The sequence below is a fragment of the Macaca mulatta genome, chromosome 1 (assembly GCF_049350105.2).
Source record: "Macaca mulatta isolate MMU2019108-1 chromosome 1, T2T-MMU8v2.0, whole genome shotgun sequence".
NCBI lineage: Eukaryota > Metazoa > Chordata > Mammalia > Primates > Cercopithecidae > Macaca > Macaca mulatta.
This window is the reverse complement of record NC_133406.1, coordinates 208063460-208091111: the sequence shown is the minus strand read 5'-3', so window position 1 is coordinate 208091111 and position 27652 is coordinate 208063460. Positions and strand designations below refer to the sequence as shown.

Below are 27652 nucleotides of genomic sequence, written 5' to 3'. Positions count from 1 at the left end.
CTCCACTCCACTCCCCTCTCCTCCCTCCAGTGCTGCATTGTCAGCTCTCAAGGTCAGGGGCCTAACTCAACAAACCCTTCTGGTGTCTTCCAGAGAAACAGAAACTGAACAAGGGCGGCTGGGACCATGGAGACACCCAGAGTATCCAGGTGAGCCCTGTCTCCAACTCAGTCCTGACTCTTCTCTACCTGCTTGACCCCTGGCAAGGATATCTTGGAACATTTCTGGGTCTCAGTTTCTTTCCTCTATCACAAAAGGCTACACTAAATGACCCCTGAGGGCCAGTCCAGGGTTTCTCAGTGCTAGGTGATGCTGGAGGGGATATGTGACTCAAAAGTTCGAGTGGGAGGCTAGACATGGTGACTCACACCTGTAACCCCAGCACTTTGGGACACCAAGGTGGGTGGATCACTTGAGGTCTGGAGTTGGAGACCAGCCTGGCCAAAATGGTGAAACCCTGTCTCTACCAAAAATACAAAAATTAGCCAGGTATGGTGGGAGGTACCTATAATCCCAGCTGCTTGAGAGGCTGAGGCAGGATAATCGCTTGAACTCAGGAGGCGGAGGTTGCGGTGAGCCAAGATTTCGCTACTGCACTCCAGCCTGGGCGACAGATTCGTCTCAAAAATAAAAAAAGTTCCACTGGGGAGCCTTGAGGAGGCAGCGCCAGCCAGATCAGGGCCTGATCTCCTTCTACCCTGATAGTCCTCACGGACGGCGCCGGATGAAGACAACATCTCCTCCTGCAGCCAGACCACCTCCTACGTGGCTGAGAGCTCCACAGCAGAGGACGCGCTCTCCATCCGCTCGGAGATGATCCAGCGCAAAGGTGGATTCACGGGCAGGGGAGAGGGACGGGGGGCGCCACTGGGTCCCAGCATCTGTAGCTTCTTTTCCTCCTTATCCAGTGTTTCGCCAGGCTCTCTGATTCAATGAATTCGGGAAACACGGTACCCTGTGTCCTCTTGCACATTCATGATACACACTAACTATAAAGCAGTTTAAGAGTTAGAAAATCTTAACTGTTGGAGGCCTGGTGTAACTACGTGCCAGCTGTGTGACCTTGGGAAAACCCTTAACCTCTCTGAACTTCTGTTTGATATTCTCTAAAAATGAGGATAAGTATCTTATTGGAATGAATGCCAAATGTTTAGCATGCTGACTAACACATGATAATATGTTTACTAAATAATAAGCTATCACTAAAGGGAAATTACCATCGTTGACTTAGTAGCCTTCCAGACGTCTTACAGAAAAGAAGCCTCTAGCTTTGTTTAACCTAGCCTTGCCCATACCTACTTGACTGCGGAAATCATTTCTCGCAGAGCTCTTACTACAAAAGTAGTGCCCTGCAGAATGTGCCCTGAGTCCTTTGCTGTAACAGTTTTTCTCCCCCGACCGGCCCCCAGGCTCCACCTTCCGACCCCATGACTCATTTCCCAAATCTGGAAAGTCAGGGCGGCGTCGGCGGGAGCGGCGGAGCACTGTGCTAGGACTCCCGCAGCATGTGCAGAAGGAGCTCGGTGAGGCCTGGTTTAGGAGGGCAGTGGTGGTGGGTGGGGAGCCTTGGTCATCCCTCTCTGCTGACCCCACCTCCTCCCTGTCCCTTCCAGGCCTGCGGAATGAGCGTGAGGCACCAGGCACGCCCCGGGCTCCTGGTGCACTGGATGCTGTACGCATCCCCACAGTGGACGGCCGCCCCCGAGGCACCTCAGGGATGGGGGCCCGGGTGTCCCTGCAGGCGCTGGAGGCAGAGGCGGAGGCTAGTGCTGAGACAGAGGCCATGCTGCAGCGCCACATTGACCGTGTCTACCGGGATGACACCTTTGTTGGCCGGTCCACGGGCGCCCGGCCCCCACCATTGACCCGGCCCATGTCCTTAGCAGTGCCTGGATTGACAGGAGGGGCAGGGCCTGCAGAGTCCCTGAGCCCGGCCATGTCCATCTCCCCCCAGGCCACCTACCTGTCGAAGTTGATTCCACATGCTGTGCTGCCGCCCACAGTGGACGTGGTGGCCCTGGGCCGCTGCAGCCTGCGCACACTAAGCCGCTGCAGCCTGCACTCGGCCAGCCCAGCCTCAGTCCGCTCGCTGGGGCGCTTCTCCTCGGTCTCCAGCCCACAGCCCCGCAGCCGCCACCCGTCCTCCTCCAGTGACACCTGGAGCCACTCTCAATCCTCCGACACCATTGTCTCTGACGGTTCCACCCTCTCCTCTAAGGGTGGCTCTGAGGGCCAGCCGGAGGGCTCTATGGCTAGCAATAGCATGGCACCCCCTCCCCAAGGAGGCAGTGGGAGGGGCTCCCCCAGTGGGGGCAGCACCGCTGAGGCCTCAGACACACTCAGCATTCGGAGCAGTGGGCAGTTGTCTGGCCGGAGTGTGTCCCTACGTAAGCTGAAGCGGCCTCCACCCCCTCCCCGCCGGACCCACTCCCTCCATCAGCGGGGCTTAGCAGTGCCTGATGGGCCCTTAGGGTTGCCCCCTAAGCCTGAGCGTAAGCAGCAGCCCCAGCCGCCTCGGCCACCCACCACTGGTGGCTCAGAAGGGGCGGGGGCAGCACCCTGTCCACCCAACCCAGCAAACAACTGGGTACCTGGCTTGTCTCCGGGTGGCTCCCGGCGCCCCCCACGCTCCCCAGAACGGACGCTTTCACCTTCCAGTGGATACTCGAGCCAAAGTGGTACTCCCACCCTCCCTCCCAAGGTCCTGGCAGGTCCCCCTGCTTCCCCAGGCAAGGCCCAGCCCCCTAAACCAGAGCGTGTCACGTCCCTTCGCTCCCCTGGGGCCTCCGTCTCCTCTTCCCTCACGTCTCTATGTTCCTCCTCCTCTGACCCAGCCCCCTCAGACCGCTCTGGGCCACAGATGTTGACCCCCCTGGGTGACAGGTTTGTCATACCTCCTCACCCCAAGGTGCCTGCCCCCTTCTCTCCACCTCCCTCCAAGCCCAAGAGCCCTAACCCAGCTGCCTCTGCTCCAGCCGCCCCTGCTATGGTTCCTGGGCCTGTTTCTACCACTGATGCCAGTCCCCAGTCCCCTCCCACTTCCCAGACAATCTTGACCCCACTGCAGGAGTCTCCTGTCATCTCCAAAGACCAGTCACCCCCACCATCCCCACCCCCATCTTACCATCCACCCCCACCACCCACTAAGAAGCCAGAGGTGGTTGTGGAGGCACCATCTGCCCCAGAGACTGCTGAGGAGCCCCTCCAAGATCCCAACTGGCCCCCACCCCCACCCCCTGCCCCTGAGGAGCAGGACCTGTCCATGGCTGACTTCCCCCCACCTGAGGAGGCCTTTTTCTCTGTGGCCAGCCCTGAGCCTGCAGGCCTTTCAGGCTCCCCAGAGCTTGTCAGCTCCCCGGCTGCTTCGTCCTCCTCAGCTACTGCTTCGCAGAGTCAGCCCCAGGGTAGCCCAGACCCTCCTCCAGCTCCGCCAGCCCCAGCTCCTGCTAGTTCTGCCCCAGGGCATGTGGCCAGGCTCCCTCAGAAGGAACCGGTGGGCTGCAGCAAGGGCGGTGGGCCTCCCAGGGAGGACGTAGGTGCGCCCCTGGTCACGCCTTCGCTCCTGCAGATGGTGCGGCTGCGCTCTGTGGGTGCTCCAGCAGGGGCTTCCACCCCAGCACTGGGGCCATTGGCCCCCCAGAAACCACTACGAAGGGCCCTGTCAGGGCGGGCCAGCCCAGTGCCTGCCCCCTCCGCAGGGCTCCATGCTGCCGTCCGACTCAAGGCCTGCAGCCTGGCCGCCAACGAAGGCCTCTCAAGTGCCCAGCCCAACGGACCGCCTGAGGCAGAACCACGGCCTCCCCAGTCCCCTGCCTCGACGGCCAGCTTCATCTTCTCCAAGGGCACTAGGAAGCTGCAGCTGGAGCGGCCCATGTCCCCTGAGACGCAGGCTGACCTCCAGCGGAATCTGGTGGCAGAACTCCGGAGCATCTCAGAGCAGCGGCCACCCCAGGCCCCAAAGAAGTCACCTAAGGCTCCCCCGCCTGTGGCCCGCAAGCCATCTGTGGGAGTCCCCCCACCCACCTCCCCCAGTTACCCTCGAGCTGAACCCCTTACTGCTCCTCCCACCAATGGGCTCCCTCACACCCAGGACAGGACTAAGGGGGAGCTGGCGGAGAATGGAGGTGTCGTGCAGCTGGTGGGTCCAGAGGAGAAGATGGGCCTCCCGGGCTCAGGTACAGTGGGCAGTGCTAGGGTGGGGTCCCATTGCTGATGATGGGAAGTGGGAATCTGAAGTCCCGTCATGGGGTATTTGCTCTTGGATCTTTAACTTTTATGGTCTGAGAATGCCTGGGAAGGGCCAGCTATCACCCTTGCTGGGCCCCAGAGGAGGAGAATGGTGTGTGAGTGTCAGGCCTACTGTGTCTGAATTCCAAGGTTCAATAGCCAAATTCCTGGCTAATTTTGTATCTTTCCCTGCCCTTCCTAGCTACATTGTAAAGTGTGGGGCAGTGACACCTACATTATAGTGTCTGAACATTTGTAGGGTGTCCAGCCCAGTGCTGCAGGCATAGTAAAACGGGTAACAAGGTTGGGTGAGGGTATGCCTTGTTGGGCTCTTAGTGCCAGAACTAAGCTAGGAGGCCCCTTGCTAAGTGTCCCTTCTTTTTCTCCCCTAGACTTACAGAAAGAGCTGGCCTGACCACCAGGCACCTCACTGGCACTGCTGACCCATCCCAGAAACACAATCTCAGGGACCTGAGCAGCTCCAAGGACGAGAGGATACAGCAGACACAACCTAATAGAGAGGGCGCCTGCAGCCTTAACCTCCACGGCCTTCGATATTTATGCAAGCCTGGTGTTGCTCCTGTCCTCCGAACCATCCCGCGCTCATGCCTTTTCCCGAATGGGGTCACCTCCGGCAGTTGCCGCTTCAGTCTTGGCCTTAGCCTCATCTTGAAGGAGGTAGCTGGCGGGAGAGGGTGGCTGCGCCCCCTGCTGGCCCTGAGGCCGCAGAGTTGGGAGCAGGACACCTCATCTGAGTTTCATTTTTTTTTCATGTCCAAACCATGCACATACTATAGTCCAGAATCAAAGCACTTTTGAAAAGTGGCTGCATGGCCATCCTCCAGGGCCCAGGAAGTTGCATTCCAAGGGCCTGTTTACATGGCAGCAAAATCCATCCCCAGCAGCCAGCCCATAGCTTGAGACCAGTCTGTGCCCTCCTGCCCAATCCAGTTTACTCCTTCTCTTGCTTGGTTCCTGGAGGTGGCCAAGTCATTTTGTTCCCACAGGCTTCTCTAGGCTGGGGGCAGGGGTGGGGCTGTGGAATTCCAAAGCACAAAAGGTGCAGAGAGGATTAGCCTTCCTGTGCCTCAACTCACCAACCACCCTCCTGCCTTCCAGTTCTGCCAGGTGCTCCATGCTGGGGACAAGTAGGAGACTGCCAGGGCCCAAAGAGATGGGTGAGCAGAAGAGCAGTAGAGTCATCTCGGGGTACTTGGCAGTGTCAAGCACCTGCCCCTTGCCTCCTTGACCACACTGGGGTGGGTGGGCACCCAGCACTTCAGAGGCAGGAGCCTTTGGGCTGAGCAAGCACCGAGGAGGTGGATGGAAGGGAGCATCTGGAGGGGGAGAGCTTCCTTGAGCAGTAGGCCCAGGCCTGGCCCTCCACACTTCATTCTCTGACCTTTCTCTCTCCTCGTGTCGGTGGATGTACTTTCTGCAGCTGCTTTTCAGCACAGGTGGTTCCACTGGGAGGAGCTAATGCCGAGTGACAAGGATGGGAAGCCACAGGTGCATACTCAAGTCTTCCCTAGTCAGTGAGGGACATCCAGTGCTCCTAGGGCAGGCTGGGTCATGGTCCCCTAGGTATCAGCCTTTCTTACTGCACTCTCCTCCAGGAATGTTAACCTATTTTCAGCCTGTGCCATCTGTCTAGGCAAGCTGGCTTCCCCACTGGCCCCTGTGGGTCCACAGCAGCGTGGCTGCCCCCCAGGGCCACCCCCTCCTTCTTGATCCTCTTTCCTCAACAGTGACTTGGGCTTGAGTCTGGCAAGGAACCTTGCTTTTAGCTTCACCACTAAAGAGAGAGGTTGACATGACCTCTCCACCCCCTCACCAAGGCTGGGAACAGAGGGGATGTGGTGAGAGCCAGGTTCTCCTCTGGCCCTCTCCAGGGTGTTTTCCGCTGGTCACTACCATCTTCTCCTCGTAGCTAATCAATCAATCTTCTTCCCTTGCCTGTGGGCAGTGGAGAGTGCTGCTGGGTGTACGCTGCACCTGCCCACTGAGTTAGTAAAGAGGATAATCGGTGAGCACTGTTCTGCTCAGAGCTCCTGATCTACCCCACCCCCTAGGATCCAGGACTGGGTCAAAGCTGCATGAAACCAGGCCCTGGCAGCAGCAACCTGGGAATGGCTGGAGGTGGGAGGAAGCCTGACTTCTCTTTCCCTCTGCCTCCCCCAACGTTACTGGAACTCTTCATCCTGTTAGATCTTCTGAGCTTGTTTCCCTGCTGGGTGGGACAGAGGACACAAGGAGAAGGGAGGGTCTAGAAGAGGCAACCCTTCTTTGTCCTCTGAGGTAAATGAGCTTGACCTAGAGCAAATGGAGAGACCAAAAGCCTCTGATTTTTAATTTCCATAAAATGTTAGAAGTATATATATACATATATATATTTCTTTAAATTTTTGAGTCTTTGATATGTCTAAACAAAAAATCCATTCCCTCTGCCCTGAAGCCTGAGTGAGACACATGAAAAAAACTGTGTTTCATTTAAAGGGGTTAATTAAATGATTGAAACTTGGCTGTGCCTATTGCTTCTTAATGTGGGGGGGACAGGGCAGTGGCCTGGGCCCACATTTAGAAGGGAAAATGTTTTGCCTGCTGCACACATTGGACCCAAGTATGGGCCTCTTCTGCCTAGTACTGCCAAAGGGACTGTCAAGGTGTTTTGTCCATCTTATACCCCCCACCCCCCCATTACAGGGTAAAGGAACCCCAGACCAGGTGAGGGGCCATCAGCTGCCTCACACTTGTGTTCTCTCCTGAGATGGTACAGCTTACATCCAGACACCCTTGTTCAGACATTTTATTTGAATTTATGACAATGATGGGGATTGAACCGAGATGCCTTATGGAGAACTACCCCACCCTCTCTGAAGACAGAATCACTCCCTGCCATTCATTCTGCCTGATGCTAACACGCAGCTGGTTTAGGGAATGTCCCAGGCTAGCTGGATCAAGGGAAATTCCAAGAGCCCTGGGGCAGGCCCTGCCCCCCAGTGCCAAGCCTCAGTGTAAGCAGACGTTGGGAAAGCTGCCAACCACTTGGTAGACCACTAGGTTCTCTGTTTTCCCTTCCCTTTCCTTTTCAAATCCCACAGTTTCCTGTTGGGGAGAAGCTGTAATTAGCCCCGTCCAGGTACTGGATCCCAGCTAGAGGCGCAGCTGCTGGGATAACTCCAAGAAAACCTGGGCACCAGTATTTTTCCAATTACAAGGACTGTGGCATAAATTTTTAAATGAGTTATACTGAAACCAGATTTCTCCAGCTGCCAAGGGAAGAAGGTAGGGCTGGACTCCCTGCTGCGGCCCAGCCCTTGTTAGGGGTCGGTCTCTCACTGCAGCCAGACAGGATGATCCTGGGTTCCGGGGAGGGTGAGCTGCCCATTGCTGATTTCTGCACCGAATAGAGTCCAAACCCGCTGCTTCCATGTCCTGAGAGATGGGCAGATGGGTGATGGATGGAGCAGACTGCAGAGAGCAGATGACACGGTGGTGGAAGAAGGGAGGAAGATGCTGGGCTGGCTAGCTAATGTTCCCCCCTTTCAGCGATTTACAGGAAATGGACCCCAGCTTGGTCATGAAGTTGGTTTGCTTCCACTGTGCGATGCACTCCTCAGAAATTTTAAAGTCAGCCTGGACAAGATAGATAAAAATGATTTTAATGATGGTGGTGGGACTGCAAGAAAACCCTTTTTTTTTTTTTTTTTTTTTTTTTGAGGCAGAGTTTTGCTCTTGTTGCCCAGGCTGGAGTGCACTGGCGTGATCTCGGCTCACCACAACCTCTGCCTCCCAGGTTCAAGTGATTCTCCTGCCTCAACCTCCTGAGTAGCTGGCACTACAGGCAGGCACCACCACACCCAGCTAATTTTGTATTTTTACTAGACATGGGGTTTCTCCATGTTGGTCAGGCTGGTCTTGAACTCCCGACCTCAGGTGATCCACCTGCCTTGGCCTCCCAAAGTGCTGGGATTACAGGCGTGAGCCACCGCGCCCAGCCTGAAAACTCTCTTATATACCAGTAGGGTAAGCTGGCTCAGCTTTTCTAAGAGATGTTTGTCAAAAGCTTTCACATTCATCTTTTGACTCAAGTAAGTTCATTTTAGGGAGTTAGTTTAAGAAAATAAACCTAAGTGCAAAGGCCTATGCACCAAGACATCTGTCACAGTCACATCATTCTAACAGTGAAAAACAGAACAACCTCAATGTCTAGTAAGAGTTTAGATTTTGACAATTATGGTAGAATACTATACAGTGCAACCCCTCAATTTTTTTTTTTTTTTTTTTTTTTTTTTTGAGATGGAGTTTTGCTCCTATTGCCCAGGCTGGAGTGCAATAGCGTGATCTCGGCTCACCACAACCTCTACTTCCCAGGTTCAAGCGATTCTCCTGCCTAAGCCTCCTAAGTAGCTGGGATTACAGGCATATGCCACCATGCCTGGCTAATTTTGTATTTTTAGTAGAGACGGGGTTTCTCCATGTTGGTCAGGTTGGTCTCGAACTCCCGCCCTCAGGCGATCTGCCTTCCTCAGCCTCCCAAAGTGCTAGGATTAGAGGCGTGAAAGAAACCATGGCCAGGAGGCTCGGCGCAGTGGCTCATGCCTGTAATCCCAGCGCTTTGGGAGGCCCAGATGGGTGGATCACGAGGTCAGGAGCTTGAAACCAGCCTGGCCAACATGGTGAAACCCCATCTCTACTAAAAATACAAAAATCAGCTGCATGTGGTGGCAGGCACCTGTAATCCCAGCTACTTAGGAGGCTGAGGCAGGAGAATTGCTTGAACCTGGGAGGCGGAGGTTGCAGTGAGCTGAGATTGTGCCACTGCACTCCAGTTTGGGCGACAGAGCAAGACTCCATCTAGGAAAAATAAATAAATAAATAAAATAAAATAAAATAAAAATCATGGCCAGGTACAGTAGCTCATGCCTATAATTCCAGTGCTTTGCAAGGCTGAGGCAGGAGAATCACTTGAGTCCAGGAGGTTTACAGGCTTGAGGTTACAGGGAGCTATGATGGTACCACTGTAATCCAGCTTGGGTGAGAGTGAGACCCTGTTTCTAATTAATAAACAGCATTTAGCATGACAAACTGTAAACGTATTATCACTCCAAGCATAGCAAAAGACCAGAAGGAAATAATCACTAATGACATTCTTTAGTATCTCTAGGTGGCAGGACTAGGATATTGTGGTTTTTCTGTTTGTTTTTCTCCTATATTTTAGATGTTTTCTACCATTAAAATTTATTTTATAGCCAGAAAAAAGAGATTCACAAAGTCAGCCTAGAAAACCAGGAAAGGAGGGAGTAGGCAAAGCAAATGGCCTCATGCAAGAGGATGGAGAGTAGAAACGACTCTCAGTGTCCTCCAGAAGCACTTACCTATCTCACTGAAGAAACACGGTATTAACTAGAAAGAGTCACCCATAAGTGTTAGTTCCATGAGGAGAGTCAACTCCTACTGCTTTATTCATTGAGGTAGGCCAAGCACCCAGAATACTGCCTGACACCTACATTATGGACTCGGTATTCGTTAAATGAATGAATGAATAAATTCAAGGATCACTGGGGAAGGCCAGATCTTCATTGTCCAGAAAGCAAGGAGACAACGAGTGCTCTAAACTCAAGGTGGGCAGGAGGGACCCTGGGAAGGTTTTGATCCTGGCCTTATCATTTCTTTTCTTTTCTTTTTTTTTTGAGACGGAGTTTCACTCTTGTTGCCCAGGCTGGAGTGCAATGGCACGATCTTGGCTCACTGCAACCTCTGCCTCCCAGGTTCAAGCAATTCTCCTGCCTCGGCCTCCGGAGTAGCTGGGATTACAGGCACCCACCACCATGCCCGGCTAATTTTTTGTATTTTTAGTAGAGACAGGGTTTCACCACGTTGGCCAGGCTGGTCTTGAATTCCTGACCTCAGGTGATCTGCCTGCCTTGGCCTTCCAACGTGCTGGGATTATAGGAGTGAGCCACCGCACCTGGCCCTGCCCTCATTATTTCTGGTGACCCTATGTGGCCTTGTCAGGTAACCTGCCAGGTAAAATGGGGATAATCTATCACAGACTGAAGATCAAATGAAGAAATGTCTGAAGTCCCTCACACAGGGCCTCAAATGATCTGTTGGAGATGTAATGCAAGGTCCTAAGACCCCCATGCTCCTCAGGCACCTTGAATTCAGAAAGATCTGGAAAGGAGGAGGAAGAGAGGGACTCAAATGCAGGAAGTCCCAACAGAGAGGGGCAGCTATGGCTTCAGTAACAGGACAGTCTGGAGACACAGTCCAGGCAGCCCAGCCAAGAAGGAGAACAATTACAGCTTTTTACCTGCAACTTCTCGAAGACTTTCTTCTTGGGCTTGAGCTCCTCATCTGGTTGGCCCTTTTCATAGCCCTTCACAAACACGCGCTCACCAGGAGCAGAGCCTGCCGGAGGGTCCAGAGGTTCAACCTGGCGGTTTATCCCTTCTCTGGGAAGACACACAGGACAAGGGAAGGGTGAGGTTATGGATGGGTTCCAGTGACTGTGGAGGCCAAAGCAATCTGGGCCTTTACACAGGGGCCCTGATGGGATTTAGGGCATCCTCAGTACCAGAGCCCCAGGAGGTCCTCTTATCTTGCTACATCTCTGCACATCACCAGGGTTAGATTAACCCAGGCTATACCAAAATTGTGTGTCAGGAGAGATACCAAAATCTGTGTTTCTAGGGGAGGAAGTATAAAATAACATAGCAAGGACTTTATAGACATCAAAACTGGGATTTGAATCCCTGCACCACTCCTTACTAGCAGTAAGACTTGGACATGTACTGGTTTGAGCCCTCCATTTCTATTTTAACAAAATTAACTGTAGGTAAAATGCTTCATTCACAGTACTTGTACAGTAAGTCCTTCATGCATCAACTTTTGGCATCAGCGAGGAAGAGGCACGTGTTCTCACAGCTTCCACCTGGTGTGTGGAAGGACTTCATATGGGCTGATTCCCCACTCTTCCTGGCCTCCCCAGGTCCTGTGCCCCACCCCAAGTCCTCACTCACATAGAAGCACACAGAAGCATGCCTTGGGACTCGACTCCTCTCATCTTCTGGGGTTTCAGGTTGCAGAGCACCACTACCAGCCTGTCCTGCAGTTCCTCTTTGGGCACGAACTGTACCAGGCCGCTCACCACAGTCCGTGGTTCAGCTTCCCCCACGTCAATCTTCTCCACATATAGGCTGTCTGCATCTGGGTGCTGCCAGGGAGACGTCAGGAGGAAGAGCATCATTATCCATTAGAAAAGCAGCCTGGTGAACTCTTGGATTCCAGAAAAGAGCACCCACTCCTTACAGAGGCCCTGGAAGGACCCCCTAGAGCTAACTTTCTTTCTGGGTCCCAGACAGCAGACAGGAGAATGGGCTCTGAAGGTATATTCTGCTCTCAACTGAGGCCAGATTTGAGTAAAATGGACCTAGATGCTCGTGTTAAGAGGTGGAAGGATCTCTGATAGAGATTAAACGACCCAGACTGTCTAGATGGCTACCATTATGGTGCACGTGCTGCACCAGACAGGTCCTAGGTGGGCTGGGAGATGGGAGGGGGACAATTGCTGGCCTTGCCATCTGATGCAGGAGCACCAGAATTGATCTCAGGGTGGTTTTGGTGGTTGGGGTACACAGTGAGAAGTAAATCAATGCTGAAGGGAAAAAAAGCCCAGAACAATGGTCCCAGGCCACTGGGTGCATAACCTTCTGTCTCTGGGAAAAAGGAGGTCATCTTCCCTCTACCACTTTCTGAAGCGGGCAAAGTGGCTCATCCAAGATGAGGCCTGTAGCTAGTCCAGGCAAGCTGATGGGGATCAGATGAGTCCATCAGACCAGATTTAACAGATAAACAAGTTCCCTCTGACTAACATCCGTCCCCCATGCCGAGTTCCTGGCTGTGTTTGGTTGCGTAATGTCCACAGGCGACAATCGCAACAGAAAGCCTGATGCCTGGAATTAGACACCTGCACTCTGACTTGCAATATGACCTCAGGATGTTACTTCCCATCTCCAGGCCACGTTTCCTCCGGATGGAAACAGACAAACCTGACCCCATCTGCCTCTCTGAGATGTGGTGAAAAATGAGTACCTTCTCCACAGTGATGATTTTCCCCACACGGATATCCAGCCGGGATGGGATGACCTCCTCTGGTTCTGAATTCTTGGCAGGGCCTTTGGCCATTGGCTCTAGGAATGAGAAGAACCCCATGAGGTAGAATTCTTCCCTGTGGCAGATCAGCTGCTGATCACACCACGTGAAGACACTGATATTAGGTAAGATTTAGCGTAGAATCCCCAGAGTCTACTGAGTTATAACTTCTTTAATACTGGGTTGGCAACCTTTCAGACATGACAAACCTGATTTTCATCTGTTCTCTCCCTCAATTATTAGACTAGAGGGGAGGGAGCAGTAGTAACTTTGCCTCCTTTAGGTATTTCCATTCATGCATTCTATATAGAATTTGCTGAGTCTTGGCCAGGTGTGGTGGCTCACACTTGTAATTCTAGCACTTCGGGAGGCCAAGGCGGGAGGATTGCTTAAGCCCAGGAGTTAAAGACCAGCCTGGGCAACAGAGCCAGACCGTCTCTTTTTGAAAAATTAAAAAAAAAAAAAAAAAAAAATTTTACTCAGTTAACTTAGTTTTTTTCTAGAAGGGTCGCACAAAGCTATCAATGCCAGTATCTCAGCATTTTGCATAAGTGGATGGCCAACTAAGAGCTAGGCCTATGCACATAGAAGGAAACTGGGAGAATCTAAAGATAAGCTTCTCTAAGCTCTGCAGGCTCTGCCCAACAGCTGTATAAGAGACTGTCTATATACCAGTTGGGTATAATAGGTCTAACCTAATTTCTATCATTTTTCCTTTTTTGAGACATAGAGTCTCACTCTGTTGCCCAGGCTGGAGTGCAGTGGTGCAATCATGGTTCACTGCAGTGTCAACTTCCCTATGCTCAGGTGATCCTCTCACCTCAGCCTCCCAAGTAGCTGGGACTACAGGCATGTGCTACTATGCCCGGCTAATTTTTTTTTTTTTTGGGGGGGGCGGGTAGAGACTGGGTTTTGATCTCTAACTTTTGGGCTCAAGTGATCCACCTGCCTCAGCCTTCCAAAGTGTTAAGATTACAGGTGTGAGCAACTGTGTCTGGCCCCAGTCACTATCTTTAATGAAGAGGCAGATTTAGCAAACAGACTAGAAGAACCAAAGTATATATCTTACACCAGCAGCTCTCAGCAATGCTGGTACAAAAGGATGTGATCACTTCCTGGTGTTCACCAAAGCCAAATCAAAATGACTCAAGTTCCATTCTAGGAGCCAGTAGGACGTGACATTCCTGCACTCAGACCCCCTGGGTTGTTGTGCCCTCAACTGAAGACAGGCATTTTTCCAAGGCTCATTGACAAGCTCCCTCTCCTGATGACATCGGCCCCTTTCCGGCTGGCCTTACTCTGCTTCGAGGGATCTGGGTAGGCAGCGCTGGCCAGTTTCTTCAGGGCAGGGGTATTAAACTTTTCCCGGATTGGATCCAGCAACTTGTTCAGCGCGACTTCAACAGAATTCTTTAGGTCTCCAGGATGTACAACCTGCAGAATCAAACAAGACCTAGTGAGATAAGGTCTAGAACAGGGCACAGGACACCTGAATCCAAGAAAGTAGGATCAAGGGAGTTTTTCCCAACAGTCTTATTTGATCCTTGTGATAATCTTGTGAGGCAGGTAGAAAAGAGAAGGGAAAACACATTCAGAAAGACTAACGTGTCCGAAATCCAAGTCTTTTGATTCTGAAATCTATACTAACTTGAGGGTGTTTAGGAGCTGAATGTATTTGTTAGTCTAATTCTTCTAGTCCCTCCATTTATGCTTAGAGTAGGGTCACAGACCAAGTGGTATTTACAAGCAGAGAAACATTCACATAGGTAATCCAAGGCCTAAAGATAACCTGAGGGAGAGAGCTGAGTAAGAAGAAAGAGCAAGGGCTTTGGAGTTCGACAGACCGAGATTAGATTCCCAGCTAGCTGTGTGTGACTCCAAACTAGGCACATAACCCCTCTAAGCTTTGGCTGATTCTTTTTTTCTTTTCTTTTTGTAGAGACAGGATCTCGCTATGTTACCCAGGCTGGTCTTGAACTCCTGGGTTCAGGCAATCTGCCTGCCTCTGCCTCCCAAAGTGCTGGGATTACAGGCATGAGCCAATGCACTCGGCCAGTGTTGGCTTTGTTACTTATTTTTTTTTTTTTTTTTTTTTTTTGAGACGGAGTCTTGCTCTGTAGCCCGGGCTGGAGTGCAGTGGCCGGATCTCAGCTCACTGCAAGCTCCGCCTCCCGGGTTCACGCCATTCTCCTGCCTCAGCCTCCGGAGTAGCTGGGACTACAGGCGCCCGCCACCTCGCCCGGCTAGTTTTTTGTATTTTTAGTAGAGACGGGGTTTCACGGTGTTAGCCAGGATGGTCTCGATCTCCTGACCTCGTGATCCGCCCGTCTCGGCCTCCCAAAGTGCTGGGATTACAGGCTTGAGCCACCGCGCCCGGCCCGGCTTTGTTACTTATAAAGTGAGGCTAATAATAGCTATATCTCACAGGATGGGGATGAGGGTTAAATCACTGAATGTGGGTGAAAATGATAACACTGCTGGTACATGGTAATAGTTCAGTAATTCCATTTTGTTCCTTGTGTCCTGTGACTGCCCTTTTTTTGAGTCTTGCTCCGTTGCCCAGGCTGGGGTGCAGTGGTGCAATTTCAACTCACTGCAACCTCTGCCTCCCGGGTTCAAGCGATTCTCCTGCCTCAGCCTCCTGAGTAGCTGGGACTACAGTCGCATGCAGCCATGCCCAGCTAATTTTTTGTATTTTAGTACAGACAGGGTTTCACCGTGTTGCCCAGACTGGTCTTGAACTCCTGACCTCGTGATCCACCTGCCTCAGCCTCCCAAAGTACTGAGATTACAGGTGTGAGCCACTGTACTTGGCTGACTGCCTTTTTTATATCTCAAATCTGGTCTGAAAGAATCTTCTAGATATTCTGAGGGGACATCCCTTAGGAATGAACACTTTTAATACAACAATGCGAACATTTTTGTTTCTGATGCTACTTCTTCATTTCCTTGGGAATATTTAAGTTTAATAAAAAGCTCTAGGGCTGCCGCTGTCCAATATGGTGGTTACTAGCCTTGTGTGGGTATTTAAATGTAAACTGAAATTCCCTTCTTCAGCTGCGCCTGCCACATTGCAAGTGCTCAACAGCCACATGTGGCCTCTGTATCAGGCAGTACAGATAGGGCATATCCACCACCACAGAAAGTACTGTTGGATAACGTGGCTGCAGGCCTTTTTTCTGAGGCATTTCATCTATTCCTAATTCTCACAAAAGACTTTTTTTCTGAGACATGGTCACGCTGTTACCCAGCTGGAGTGCAGTGATGCAATCATGGCTCACTGCAGCTTTGATCTCCTTCCTGGGCTCAAGCGATCCTCCCACCTCAGCCTTCCCAGTAGCTGCGACTATAGGCATGCACCATCATGGCTGGCCAGTATTTTTTTTTTTTTTTTTGTAGAGACAGAGTCTCACTATGTTGCCCAGGCTAGTCTTCAACTCCTGAGCTCAAGCCAATTCTCCTGCCTTGGCCTCCCAAAGTGCTGAGATTACAGGTGTGAGCCACTGCACCTGGCATATATTAACATTTCTAACAGCCCCAATAAATTGATTGGACCTGAATTCAGAATCACTCACAACACCTCCCATTTCTTTTTTTTTTTTTTTGAGACGGAGTGTCGCTCTGTCGCCCAGGCTGGAGTGCAGTGGCCGGATCTCAGCTCACTGCAAGCTCCACCTCCCGGGTTTACGCCATTCTCCTGCCTCAGCCTCCCGAGTAGCTGGGACTACAGGCGCCCGCCACCTCGCCTGGCTAGTTTTTTTTTGTTTGTTTAGTAGAGACAGGGTTTCACCGTGTTAGCCAGGATGGTCATGATCTCCTGACCTTGTGATCCGCCCGTCTCGGCCTCCCAAAGTGCTGGGATTACAGGCTTGAACCACCGCGCCCGGCCAACACCTCCCATTTCATTCCCTATATACGGTATTATGTCTTCTTCCCTTTGTGACCTGGCCCTGCCTATCTATCCCACAATACCCCCCCTCACCTTTTAGACTCTAGTCAGATCAAACCACCTGCAATTCCTCATACATCATGCTGTTTCATCCTACCATGTCTTTGTACAATTTATTCCCTCACAGATTTCCTTGTGAACTCCTATTCCTCAAGCAAAATAGTGCTTGGATAGTGTCTCCTCCACAAGCTTTTCTAGAGAGTCAGTTAATCACTTCCTCCTATATTATTTCTGGTGTATATATATATATATATATATATATATATATATATATACTCTTTTCATTATATATATTCACATGTAATATGTATTTTCACACCTTATATTCACATATATACACACATATGTTAAAATATATATATAGATACATATGTAAAATGCAGCCAATGAAATATTTACAAGTCTGCCTCTCCTACTGGACTGAGCTTTAGGAGGACTGAACCCTCTGTGTAATACCAGTCCCTAGCATAGTGCCTAACACATGGGCACCTAGTAAGTCTTTTGTTAAAGTGTCTGTTGAAATGAATAGGAGCCTCTATTCTGTCCTTTTATAATTATCTCTTATTTTTGAACCCTGATTTTGCACCTGTTCCTGAAATACTTCATCTTTGCTGAGTTCAGTTCTTTATTCCAGCCTGCTAAGTCCTTTGGAGAGTGATTAAAGCACCAGTATGTTAGCTTTGTACCATTTGCCTATCGAATCTGGGAACCACCTGAATCCTCATCGAAGCCATTAACAAAATATGCAGCCCTGGAGAGCATAGACAGAGCCCTGGCTGGGCGCAGGGGCTCACACCTGTAATCCCAGCAATTTGGGAGGCCGAGGTGGGCAGATTACCTGAGGTCAGGAGTTCAAGACCAGTCCAGCCAACATGGTGAAACCCCATCTCTACTAAAAAATACAAAAAGTAGCCGGTGTGGTGGCAGGCACCTGTAATCCCAAGTACTCGGGAGGCTGAGGCAGGAGAATCGCTTGAACCTTGGAGGCACAGGTTGCAGTGAGCCAAGATTGTGCCACTGCACTCCAGCCTAGGCAACGGAGTGAGACTCCATCTCAAAAAAAAAAAAAAAACCCGCAAAAACACAGAAAAAAACCCCTGCGGCATATAACTACAAACCTGGCAGGCCGAGATGGAGAGGTCTGGCAGAGTTCCGTGGGGATTATCTTTCTTTCTTTTCTTTTCCTTTCTTTCTTTCTTTTTGAAACAGAGTTTCACTCCTGTTGCCCAGGATGGAGTGCAGTGGCGCGATCTCAGCTCACCACAACTTCTGCCTCCCAGGTTCAAGCAATTCTCCTGCCTCAGCCTCCCGAGTAGCTGGGATTACAGACGCGCACCACCATGCCTGGCTAATTTTTTGTATTTTTAGTAAAGACGGGGTTTCTCCATGTTAGTCAGGCTGGTCTTGAACTCCCGACCTTAGGTGATCCGCCCACCTCAGCCTCTCAAAGTGCTGGGATTATAGGCGTGAGCCGCTGTGCCCAGTACATTCTTTTCTTTTCTTTCTCTCTCTCTCTCTTTTTTTTTTTTTTTTTTAGTATCTCATGTAATTTATTGAATATGGTACAGAAAGTGAAAAACAGAATGGTGGAATGGTTGTATGGGTACTTGAAGAAGTACGGTTTCTACTGAATGAGTACTGCTTTTGTACATCCTAAAGGGACCACCCGTGTGCATAAGATTACAGACATTTACTGATGAAAAATGTTTCCTGAGAAGAGGTGAGAGAGAGTCCCTGCCAGGTAAGGCCTTAAAGGGCCCTGAGGGATAGAAATCCATCTGCATTAACGAAATTCCTAAATCAGAAAAGCTAACTGACAAGAAACTTTAACCAAAACTGCAGTTTTGAAGGAAAATAGACACTGGTGAGATTACCAAAAGTAGAGAAAAAATACCAGGCAGCTTACTTCTACACAGAACAAGTTGTTCTAAAGTTCTAACAGTCAGCAAAAAATAAAATACAGATCTTCAGGAAAGGATTCCTTTTCCTTTCATATTACCTCAGCAGCAAAGTCCTTTTCCAGGTCCGTGTAAGCTGTGTAGGTTTTGTTTCCACCCCATTTCTCATCTCGTAGGATCACAAACTCTGTAAGGAAAAGGATCCATGTCAGCAAACTCATTGACAGTGGCAGAATCGGCATTCCTAACCCACATGCATGACTATTTGTAGTTTTTGCCATATATTCTGAACTTTATGGTATGGTATTTTATTATTCTTAGATTGGATGAATGGCACTATTATATACCCAGCTAGAATCTCAGCTGCTTCAGGGGAAGGCTTGTGGCTTATATCTATTTTGTTGTATTCCTCTAGTTCAACATGTCTGCCCCCACCCTTACTTCTAACACCTCTGCCCACTCCAATATTCCCTCAGAACCTAGCCTGGTAATGAATATATGAACAATTAAATTACATCCCAACATCATTCATACTTTAATATATAAGAAATCAGAGCAGAGAATCAGGGCAGCCAGTCCCTGGAGGAACGGTCTGTGACAAATCACAAGTATGATCACAGCACGAATTTTTCTATTCTAGCCTGGCCTCTAGGAAGAAAACAGAGAGTATTACCGGACTTAAGAGGAAAAAGGACATGCTTGATGAAGGACAGAACCCCATTGTTCTCCACATTTCCTGGCTCACAGAAGGCCTTCTTCAGTTTTTTCTTCACATCCTCCTTCCGATCAAGGAGATCAATCTTGGACTCCTAGAAGTCATGGAAGGGAAAAGGACCTCTTGTGGTTTAAAATGAGAATATGCTCAACTGATATGAGCTAAATTTTGTTTTTTCTTCTCTGTCGCCCAGGCTGGAGTGCAGTGGCACAATCCTGACTCACCGCAGCCTCAACCTCCTGGGCTCAAGAGATTCTCCCATCTCAGCGTCCTGGAAAGCTGGGACTACAGGAATGTGTCACCATGCTCAGTTAATTCTTCTATTTTTTGTAGAGACAGGGTTTCATCATGTGGCCCAGGCGGGTCTCAAATTTCTGGGCTCAAGCAATTCTCCTGCCTTGGCCTCCCAAAGTGATGGGATTAAGGGTGTGAGCCACTGCGCCTAGCTAAAAAAAATTTTTTTACAAAGATTTTAACATTAGGTGCTTGCAGATATTTTCCTGTGGACATGGTAAAAATAAATAAAAAAAAATACATACATATTTTTGAGATGGAGTCTCACTCTGTCGCCCAGGCTGGAGTGCAGTGGTGTGATCTTTGCTCACTGCAAGCTCCGCCTCCTGGGTTCACGCCATTCTCCTGCCTCAGCCTCCTGAATAGCTGGGACTACGGGCGCCCATCACCACACTCAGCTAATTTTGTTTTTGCATTTTTAGTAGAGATGGGGTTTCACGGTGGTAGCCAGGATGGTCTCGATCTCCTGACCTAGTGATCCGCCTGCCTTGGTCTCTCAAAGTGCTGGGATTACAGGCGTGAGCCACCGTGCCCCGGCAATAAAAATATTTTAACATTAGGCTGGGCACAGTGGCTCACGCCTGTAGTCTTACTACTTTGGGAGGCTGGAGGGTCGCTTGAGCCCAGGAGTTCAAGACCAGCATGGGCAACACAGACCTCATCTCTACTGAAAACAAAAGAATAGCTGGGTGTGGTAGTATGCACCTGTGGTCCCAGCTACTCGGGAGGCTGAGGCAGGAGGATCACTTGAGCCCAGGAGGTTGAAACTGCAAGGCATGATCATGCTACTACACTCCAGCCTGGGCGACAGAGTGAAAAACCACTCAAAATCCTGCCATCTAACAAATTAAACTATTTTATTTTTTGTGTTCTTCTCAGGCTGTTTATAGCACACAAAATTGTTATGAATTTGTAGTTGGAGAATAAAAGTCTATCTTTTAAGTATTTCTGAGTGGCTACCTGGTCCTTCCTTATAATTTTTTTTTCTTTTGAGATGGTCTCACTCTGTTGCTCAGGATGGAGTACAGTGGTGCAATTATAGTCCACTGTAACCTCAAACTCCTGCCATTAAGTGATCCTCTGACCTCAGCCTCATGAGGAGCTAGGACTACAGGTGTACACAACCATACCTGGCTAATTTTTTTTTTTTTTGAGACAGAGTTTTGCTTTTGTTGTCCAGGCTGGAGTGCAATGGCGTGATCTCTGCTCACCGCAACCTCCGCCTCCCGGGTTCAAGCAGTTCTCCTGCCTCAGCCTCCCAAGTAGCTGGGATTACAGGCATGCACCACCATGCCCGGCTAATTTTGTATTTTTAGTAGAGACGGAGTTTCTCCATGTTGGTCAGGCTGGTGTGGAACTCTCGACCTTAGGTGATCCACCTGCCTTGGTCTCCCAAAGTGCTGGGATTACAGGCGTGAGTCACTGCGCCTGGCATGCCTAGCAAATTTTTATTTTTGTTAAAATGGGGTCTCACTGTGTTGCCCAGGACAGTCTCAAACTCCTGGCCTCTAGCAATCCTCCTGCCTCAGCTTCCCAAAGTGTTGGGATTGATAGGATCTCACTTGCTTTGCCACCCAGGCTGGAGTGTGGTGGCATGATCATGGTCCACTGCAACCTTTGCCTCCCAGGCTCAAGTAGTCCTCCTACCTCAGCCTCCCAGGTAGCTGGGACTATTGGTGCATGCCACCATGCCTAGCTGTTAAAATTTTTTGTAGTGATGGGGTTTTATCATGTTGCCAAGGCTGGTCTTGAACCCCTGGACTTGAGTTAGCTGCCTACTTTGGCTTCCCAAAATGCTAGGATTACAGGTGTGAACCACAATGTATGGCCTACTTACAGTTTTTATGCTGTATTATATTCCCAATAATTAGTGGAAACATAATTTAATAAACTCCAAACTCTTAGATTCTATGCTAATTTTTACAAATTACATATAATGCTACATTGGACATCTTTGCAGAGTTTTTTTGCCTTCTCTAGAATCATTTCATTAAGCTGCCCAAAATTGCTAGGTTCAAAATTGGTTTTTGAAAGGTATCCTAATCAACATCGCTGTCAACAATGTGTGAGGCTACTGGTTCACAGCAATCAGCCACACTAGGTATTATATATTATCTACAGTCATTTTTCCTTTTTAGGTAATAGGCTTTGTTTCTTATTTGGAAAGAGTGAGTTCATGGTCATTTGAGTTCAGTGGTTACCAAATTCTAGCTCACATGTGACAGTATATGAATCACCTTTGACTGGGTTCCACCCAAACCTAATGAGTCAAAATCTCTTGGGATTGGGCCAGGCAATCTTTTTTTTTTTTTGAGATGGAGTCTCACTCTGTGGCCTAGGCTGGAGTGCATGCAGTGACACAATCTTGACTCAGTGCAACCTCTGCCTCCTGGGTTCAAGTGATTCTCCTGCCCAGCCTCCTAAGTAGCTGGGATTACAGGTGCCTGCCACCACACCCAGCTGAATTTTGCATTTTCTTTTTTTTTTTTTTTTGAAGCGGAGTCTTCACTCTGTCGCCCAGGCTGGAGTGCAGTGGCACCATCTCGGCTCACTGCAAGCTCCGCCTCCCGGGTTCGCGCCATTCTCCTGCCTCAGCCTCCGGAGTAGCTGGGACTACAGGCGCCCGCCACCGCGCCCGGCTAATTTTTTTGTATTTTAGTAGAGACGGGGTTTCACCGTGTTAGCCAGGATGGTCTCGATCTACTGACCTCGTGATCCGCCCGCCTCGGCCTCCCAAAGTGCAGGGATTACAGGCGTGAGCCACCGCGCCCGGCCGAATTTTGCATTTTCAGTAGAGAAGGGGTTTCACCATGTTGGCCAGGCTGGTCTGGAACCCCTGACCTCAGGTGATCCACCCGCCTTGGCCTCACAAAGTGCTGGGATTACAGGTGTGAGCCACTGTCCCTGGCCTGTTTTTTTTTTGAGAGGGAGTCTCGCTCTTGTTGCCCAGGCTGGAGTGCAATGGCATGATCTCGGCTCACTGCAACCTCCGCCTCCTGGGTTCAAGCAGTTATCCTGCCTAAGCCTCCCGAGTAGCTGGGATTACAGGCACCTGCCACCACGCCTGGCTAATCTTTGTACTTTTATTAGAAATGGGGTTTCACCATGTTGGACAGGTTGGTCTCGAACTCCTGACCTCAGGTGATTCGTCTGCCTTGGCCTCCCAAGGTGCTGGGATTACAGGCATGAGGCACCACGCCGGTCTTTTTTTTTTAAATTTGTTTATTCTATTCTATTTATTTTATTTTATTTTATTTTTTTCTTGAGATGGAGTCTCGCTCTGTCGTCCAGGCTGGAGTGTAGTGGCGCCATCTCGGTTCACTGCAAGCTCCACCTCCTGGGTTCACGCCATTCTCCTGCCTCGGCCTCTGGAGTAGCTGGGACTACAGACGCCCGCCACCACGCCCAGCTAATTTTTTGTATTTTTAGTAGAGACGGGGTTTCACCGTGTTAGCCAGGATTGTCTTGATCTCCTGACCTCGTGATCCGTCTGCCTCGGCCTCCCAAAGTGCTGCGATTACAGGCGTGAGCCACCAGGCCCGGCTTAAATTTGTATTTTAAAAAACTTTTTGGCTGGGTTTATTATTAATATATATTTATTATATAATATATATTTACTTTAATATATATTATATATAGTATATATCATATATTATATATATATAATTTTTAAAAAAGGCCGGCGCAGTGGCTCACGCTTGTAATCCCAGCACCTTGGGAAGCCAAGGCAGACGGATCACCTGAGGTCAGGAGTTCGAAACCAGCCTGTCCAACATGGTGAAACACATATATATATATAAACTTCTCCAAGTGATTCTGATTTGGGAACTACTGCTAGGCCTGATTACCAGGGTGAAGAAACAGCAAATGTCACCAAACAGGATGAGTGATATGATATTTGTCAGAGTAATAAGTGACATAAGGAGTATTTTAATGTGAGAGAAAAGGGAATGAGTATATTCTTTAAAAATATGGTAACAGGGAGGTCAGACGCAGTGGCTCACACCTGGAATCCCAGCACTTTGGGAGGCCGAGGAGGGTGGATCACGAGGTTAGGAGTTCAAGACCAGCCTGGCCAAGATGGTGAAACCCCTTCTCTACTAAAAACACAAAAATTAGCCAGGCGTGATGGCACGTGCCTATAATCCCAGCTACTCAGGAGGCTGAGGCAGGAGAATTGCTTGAACCCAGGAGGCAGAGGCTGCAGTGAGCTGAGATCATGCCACTGTACTCCAGCCTGGGCGACAGAGCAAGACTCCATCTAAAAAAAAAAAAAGAAAACAAAATGGTAATGGGGTGAGGTTGGAAAACAACAACAAAAACAAAAAAATACAACAGTATACATGCATATAATCACCAATGTCTGATCAAAGTTTGAGATGTCATATTTAAAGAACTAGATGAGTGTCCAGATGTGACTTAAACCAGAATCACCTAGTAGGACTTCAAAGAAAATACAGATTCCTGGTCAGGCATGGTGAGTCACACCCATAATCTCAGCACTTTGGGAGGCCGAGGAGGGCAGATCACTTGAGGTTAGGAGTTTGAGACCAGCCTGGCCAACACGGCGAAACCCCGTCTCTACTAAAAAATACAAAAATTAGCTAAGCGTGTTGGTAGGCACCTGTAGTCCCAAGCTACTCAGGAGGCTGAGGCAGGAGAATTGCTTGAACCTGGGAGGCGGAGGTTGCAGTAAGCTGAGATCGCACCACTGCACTCCAGCCTGGGTAACACAGTGAAACTATCTCAGAAAAAGGAAAAAAAAAAAAAAAAAAAAAGGGAGAGGAAGGAAGGAAGGAAGGAAATACAGATTCCTGAGTTCCTCTCAGAACTACTTTATCAGAATCTCTGTGGACAAGGTCTAATCAACACTTTTTTTTTTTTTTTTTTTTTAAATTCCCTAGATGATTCTGAAGATAAGCCATGTTTGGGAACCCAGAACTCAACCTTTCACATCTTTGGATTTCCACGCTCTAATGATCAGAATCAAAGTGAACTTTCCCTCAAGTACATGAGCTCAAGAGGGACTCTTAAATATTAAAAGATATCATAATATTAGTGATATCAAGTATTACCCTAGGAATCAAAATGCTAATTAGTGAAAGGCAACCATAGTGCTCTCATTAATAAGGCTGAATTTTATCACAGTTCTATGAACAAAGAAATTACTTTTGCTTATATATATTTTTTATCAGCAGCAAAAACCATTAAGTTATGATTAGATCTCATCAGGACTGCTCTGGATCCTTCGATACTAAAGAACCACTGAAAGAACTGAATGGTGTGAGGCATCTTCTAACTCAAATATTGGAGAATTCTAGTTAGCCAGGTCACTGTTCTTTTCAGTCCTCCATCTGTCCACTGAGGCTGAAGATTTCTAAATTGAAGTCTCAGCTGACAACTTACCTCTTCTGAAGAGCTCATTTTGCTGCCTGTTAATCCTGGAACCATAGGATTCATCAGATGGACCCGTTTTGAATAGCCAAGTGCAGGGAGGTACTGAGAGATTAGAGAAACACACAAAAGCAGGTATTAGTCTAAGTTCCTCCTCAGTGCCCTGATCTCATCTAACTTGGCCAGCAACTGAGTAGCTGTTATATTGCTTCCAATCTTTTTATACCAAATATAAAGATTTAGTTTTTGACAGTGATTGTAATTCAAGCAAAGTTTTTTTCCCTACTGCTTTTCTGTCGTATTACATTGTGAGGCTATTGGATTTACGTCACCGTAAACAATAAAAGATGGAAATACATAAAACAACAGGGTAAGCTGGGCGCGGTGGCTCACACCTGTAATCCCAGCACTTTGGGAGGCTGAGGTGGGTGGATCACCTAAGGTTAGGAGTTCGAGATGAGCCTGGCCAACATGGTGAAACCCCATCTCTACTAAGAATACAAGAATTAGCCGAGCGTGGTGGCAGGCACCTGTAATTAATCCCAGCTACTCGGGAGGCTGAGGCAGTAGGATTGCTTGAACCCGGGAGGCAGAGGTTGCAGTGAGCCGAGATCGTGCCACTGCACTGCAGCCTGGACAACAAGAGCGAGACTCCACCTCAAAAAACAAAAACAAAAAACAAAACAAAAAAACCCAACAGGGCAGCAAATCTTGAGCGAAGGGAAGTAAGGTGACTACACACTCGCCTTGGCTTTCTCACTGAGGGTATTTTTTTGCAAACCAGGTGCTGAGAAAAAGAGACCAAGCAGACAGTAAGAGACTAAGCAGGGGAAACGGCTATTGGAGTTCAGGGCTGCAGGAGGCTAGGGATTGGGATGGGTTCTTCAGCCTATGTCAAAATTCCCCACTGACTTCTTGGCTGACTCATAACTGTGTATGCACATAGTGAGATACCAGGAAGTCTGGCAGAGAACAGGCTCTGGGAGGCTGGAGACCTCGGCAAAGATTTTGGAGGCTGCACAGTATTGGGGAGACAGAGATGAAAGTTTAGGTCCAATCAAAGTAGAGAGGGCTTTCTGAACACCCTGATATTTCAGTTTGAGTCTCTAGAAAGGCCATGCTCTAGGAATAAGGACCACACCACAGGAGTAAAGGCCAAGCTGAAGTAGATGTGTTCTAACAAAGCCTAAAACCAACCCCTGACAGAACCCAGGTGATAAGTCAGTAATTTAGCAATCTACAGAAAACATAGCATCCTATAAACATAATCCAGAGGGTCTACAATGCATCTATAATCCCTTTGATACAAAAAAAAAAAAATATATATATATATATATACTAGAAATGGGAAGCAGAGAAAAGTGGTTGACAGTCAAGAGAAAATAGTCAATAGAAACAGATTCAGAAACAATCCAGATATTGCAGTAAACAGGCCATGATGCCAAAATAACTGTGATTGGTATGTTAAAGAAAATAAGAGTACATAGGCAGAATAGGCAGGAAAAACAAACCAAAAAGGAAATAAGAAAAGACAGACAAAAATGGATGAAAGAGAACTGTAAAAGATAATTGGAATCTACAACAAGAATCAAATGGAAGTTCTAAAATGTCACAATTTAATACTGGATTTAACAGAAGACAGGATTGATAAACTTGAAGAAAGTTCAATAGAACAGATCCAAACTAAAGCACAGAGGGAACAAAGAAAGGAAAACAACAGAACAGAATATGAAACATGAGTTTTATAAAGCCCCTAGAGGAGAAAGAGAAAAAGAGAGAAGCAGTATTTGAGGAAATCATGGCAGACAATTACCCAAATTTGATGAAAACAAATCCACTGGTTCAAGAAGCTCAGCAAAATCTAAGCAGGATAAATACAAAGAAAACTATAGCTGAAAACATCATTGCTGGTCAGGCACAGCAGTTCACACCTGTAATTCTAGCAATTTGGGAGGCCAAGGCAGGCAAATCGTTTGAGCTCAGGAGTATGAGACTAGCCTGGCCAACATGGTGAAACTCCATCTCCGTAAAAAAATACAAAAATTAGCCAGGTGTGGTGGCGCACATCCATAGTCCCAGCTACTTGGGAGGCTGAGGTGGCAGGATCACCTGCGCCCAGGAAGTCGAGGCTGCAGTGAGCCAAGATCAATCACTCTAGCCTGGGCAATGCAAGCAAGACCCTGTCTCAAAGAAAACAGTAACAAAAACATCAGTCAAATTGCTGAAAATCAGAAACAAGAAAAAATCTTAAAAGCAGTCAGAGAAAAAACATATTATCTGTAAAGGAGAAACAATAATACTTACAGGTGACTTTTCAGTCGAAACTATGGAAGTCAGAAGCCAATGCAATGATTCTTTAAAGGTGCCAAAAGAAAAATAATTCCAAACTTCAAATTTCATACCCAGTGAAAGAAATAGATGTTTTCAGATAAAAGAAAGCTGAAAGAACTCATTACTGAAAGAACTGCACTACAAACACAAAATACTAAGTGGGGGCTCTTTAGGTTGAAGGAAAATGAACTCACACAGAAGCAAAGAACTGCAGGCAAGAATCAAGAGTATCAGAAAAGGGAAGTAGGGGTAGATATAGATGAAAAGTGACTTAAAAAACAATTATAGGCTGGGTGCAGTGGCTCACGCCTGTAATCCCAGCACTTTGGGAGGACAAGGTGGGCGGATCGCTTGAGGTCAGGAGTTCAAGACCAGCCTGGCCAACATGGTGAAACCCCGTCTCTACTAAAAATACAAAAATTAGCCGGGCGTGGTGGCGGGCACCTGTAATCCCAGCTACTCATTAGGCTGAGGCATGAGAATCCCATGACAGGCAGGCTGATGTTGCAGTGAGCCGAGATCACGCCACTGCACTTCAGCCTGGGCAATGGAGTCTCAGTCTCAGAAAAAAAAAAAAAAAAAAAAAAAAATTGTAATAATGTCTTTAAGATTTATTTTATTTTATTTTTGAGATAAAGTCTCTTTCTGTTGCCCAGCCTAGAGTGCAATGGTGCGATCTTGGCTTAC

The 27652-nt window shown here is 48.5% G+C and overlaps 2 protein-coding genes across 5 annotated transcripts in view; one reads left to right on the top strand and one right to left on the bottom strand.

The window, feature by feature from the left end:
* NHSL3 (NHS like 3) overlaps positions 1 to 6748 on the top strand; it is a 36152-nt gene extending 29404 nt beyond the window's left edge. For all 3 annotated transcript variants that reach the window (XM_028836394.2, XM_077964370.1, XM_015134542.2), the window contains exons 3-7: positions 94 to 149; positions 706 to 829; positions 1410 to 1523; positions 1614 to 4175; positions 4620 to 6748. In XM_028836394.2, the coding sequence (XP_028692227.1) occupies positions 94 to 149; positions 706 to 829; positions 1410 to 1523; positions 1614 to 4175; positions 4620 to 4642 (2879 nt within the window). In that variant the 3' untranslated portion in view covers positions 4643 to 6748. The remainder of the gene's footprint in view (positions 1 to 93; positions 150 to 705; positions 830 to 1409; positions 1524 to 1613; positions 4176 to 4619) is intronic.
* A 270-nt stretch (positions 6749 to 7018) lies between these two features.
* Positions 7019 to 27652, bottom strand: part of YARS1 (tyrosyl-tRNA synthetase 1) — a 43879-nt gene continuing 23245 nt past the window's right edge. For both annotated transcript variants that reach the window (XM_028836407.2, XM_015134550.3), the window contains 8 exons: positions 24647 to 24739; positions 18905 to 19040; positions 18333 to 18418; positions 13683 to 13818; positions 12325 to 12422; positions 11253 to 11446; positions 10544 to 10685; positions 7019 to 7863 (listed from right to left, as the gene is read on the bottom strand). In XM_028836407.2, coding sequence (XP_028692240.1) covers positions 7753 to 7863; positions 10544 to 10685; positions 11253 to 11446; positions 12325 to 12422; positions 13683 to 13818; positions 18333 to 18418; positions 18905 to 19040; positions 24647 to 24739 — 996 coding nt within the window. In that variant the 3' untranslated portion in view covers positions 7019 to 7752. The remainder of the gene's footprint in view (positions 7864 to 10543; positions 10686 to 11252; positions 11447 to 12324; positions 12423 to 13682; positions 13819 to 18332; positions 18419 to 18904; positions 19041 to 24646; positions 24740 to 27652) is intronic.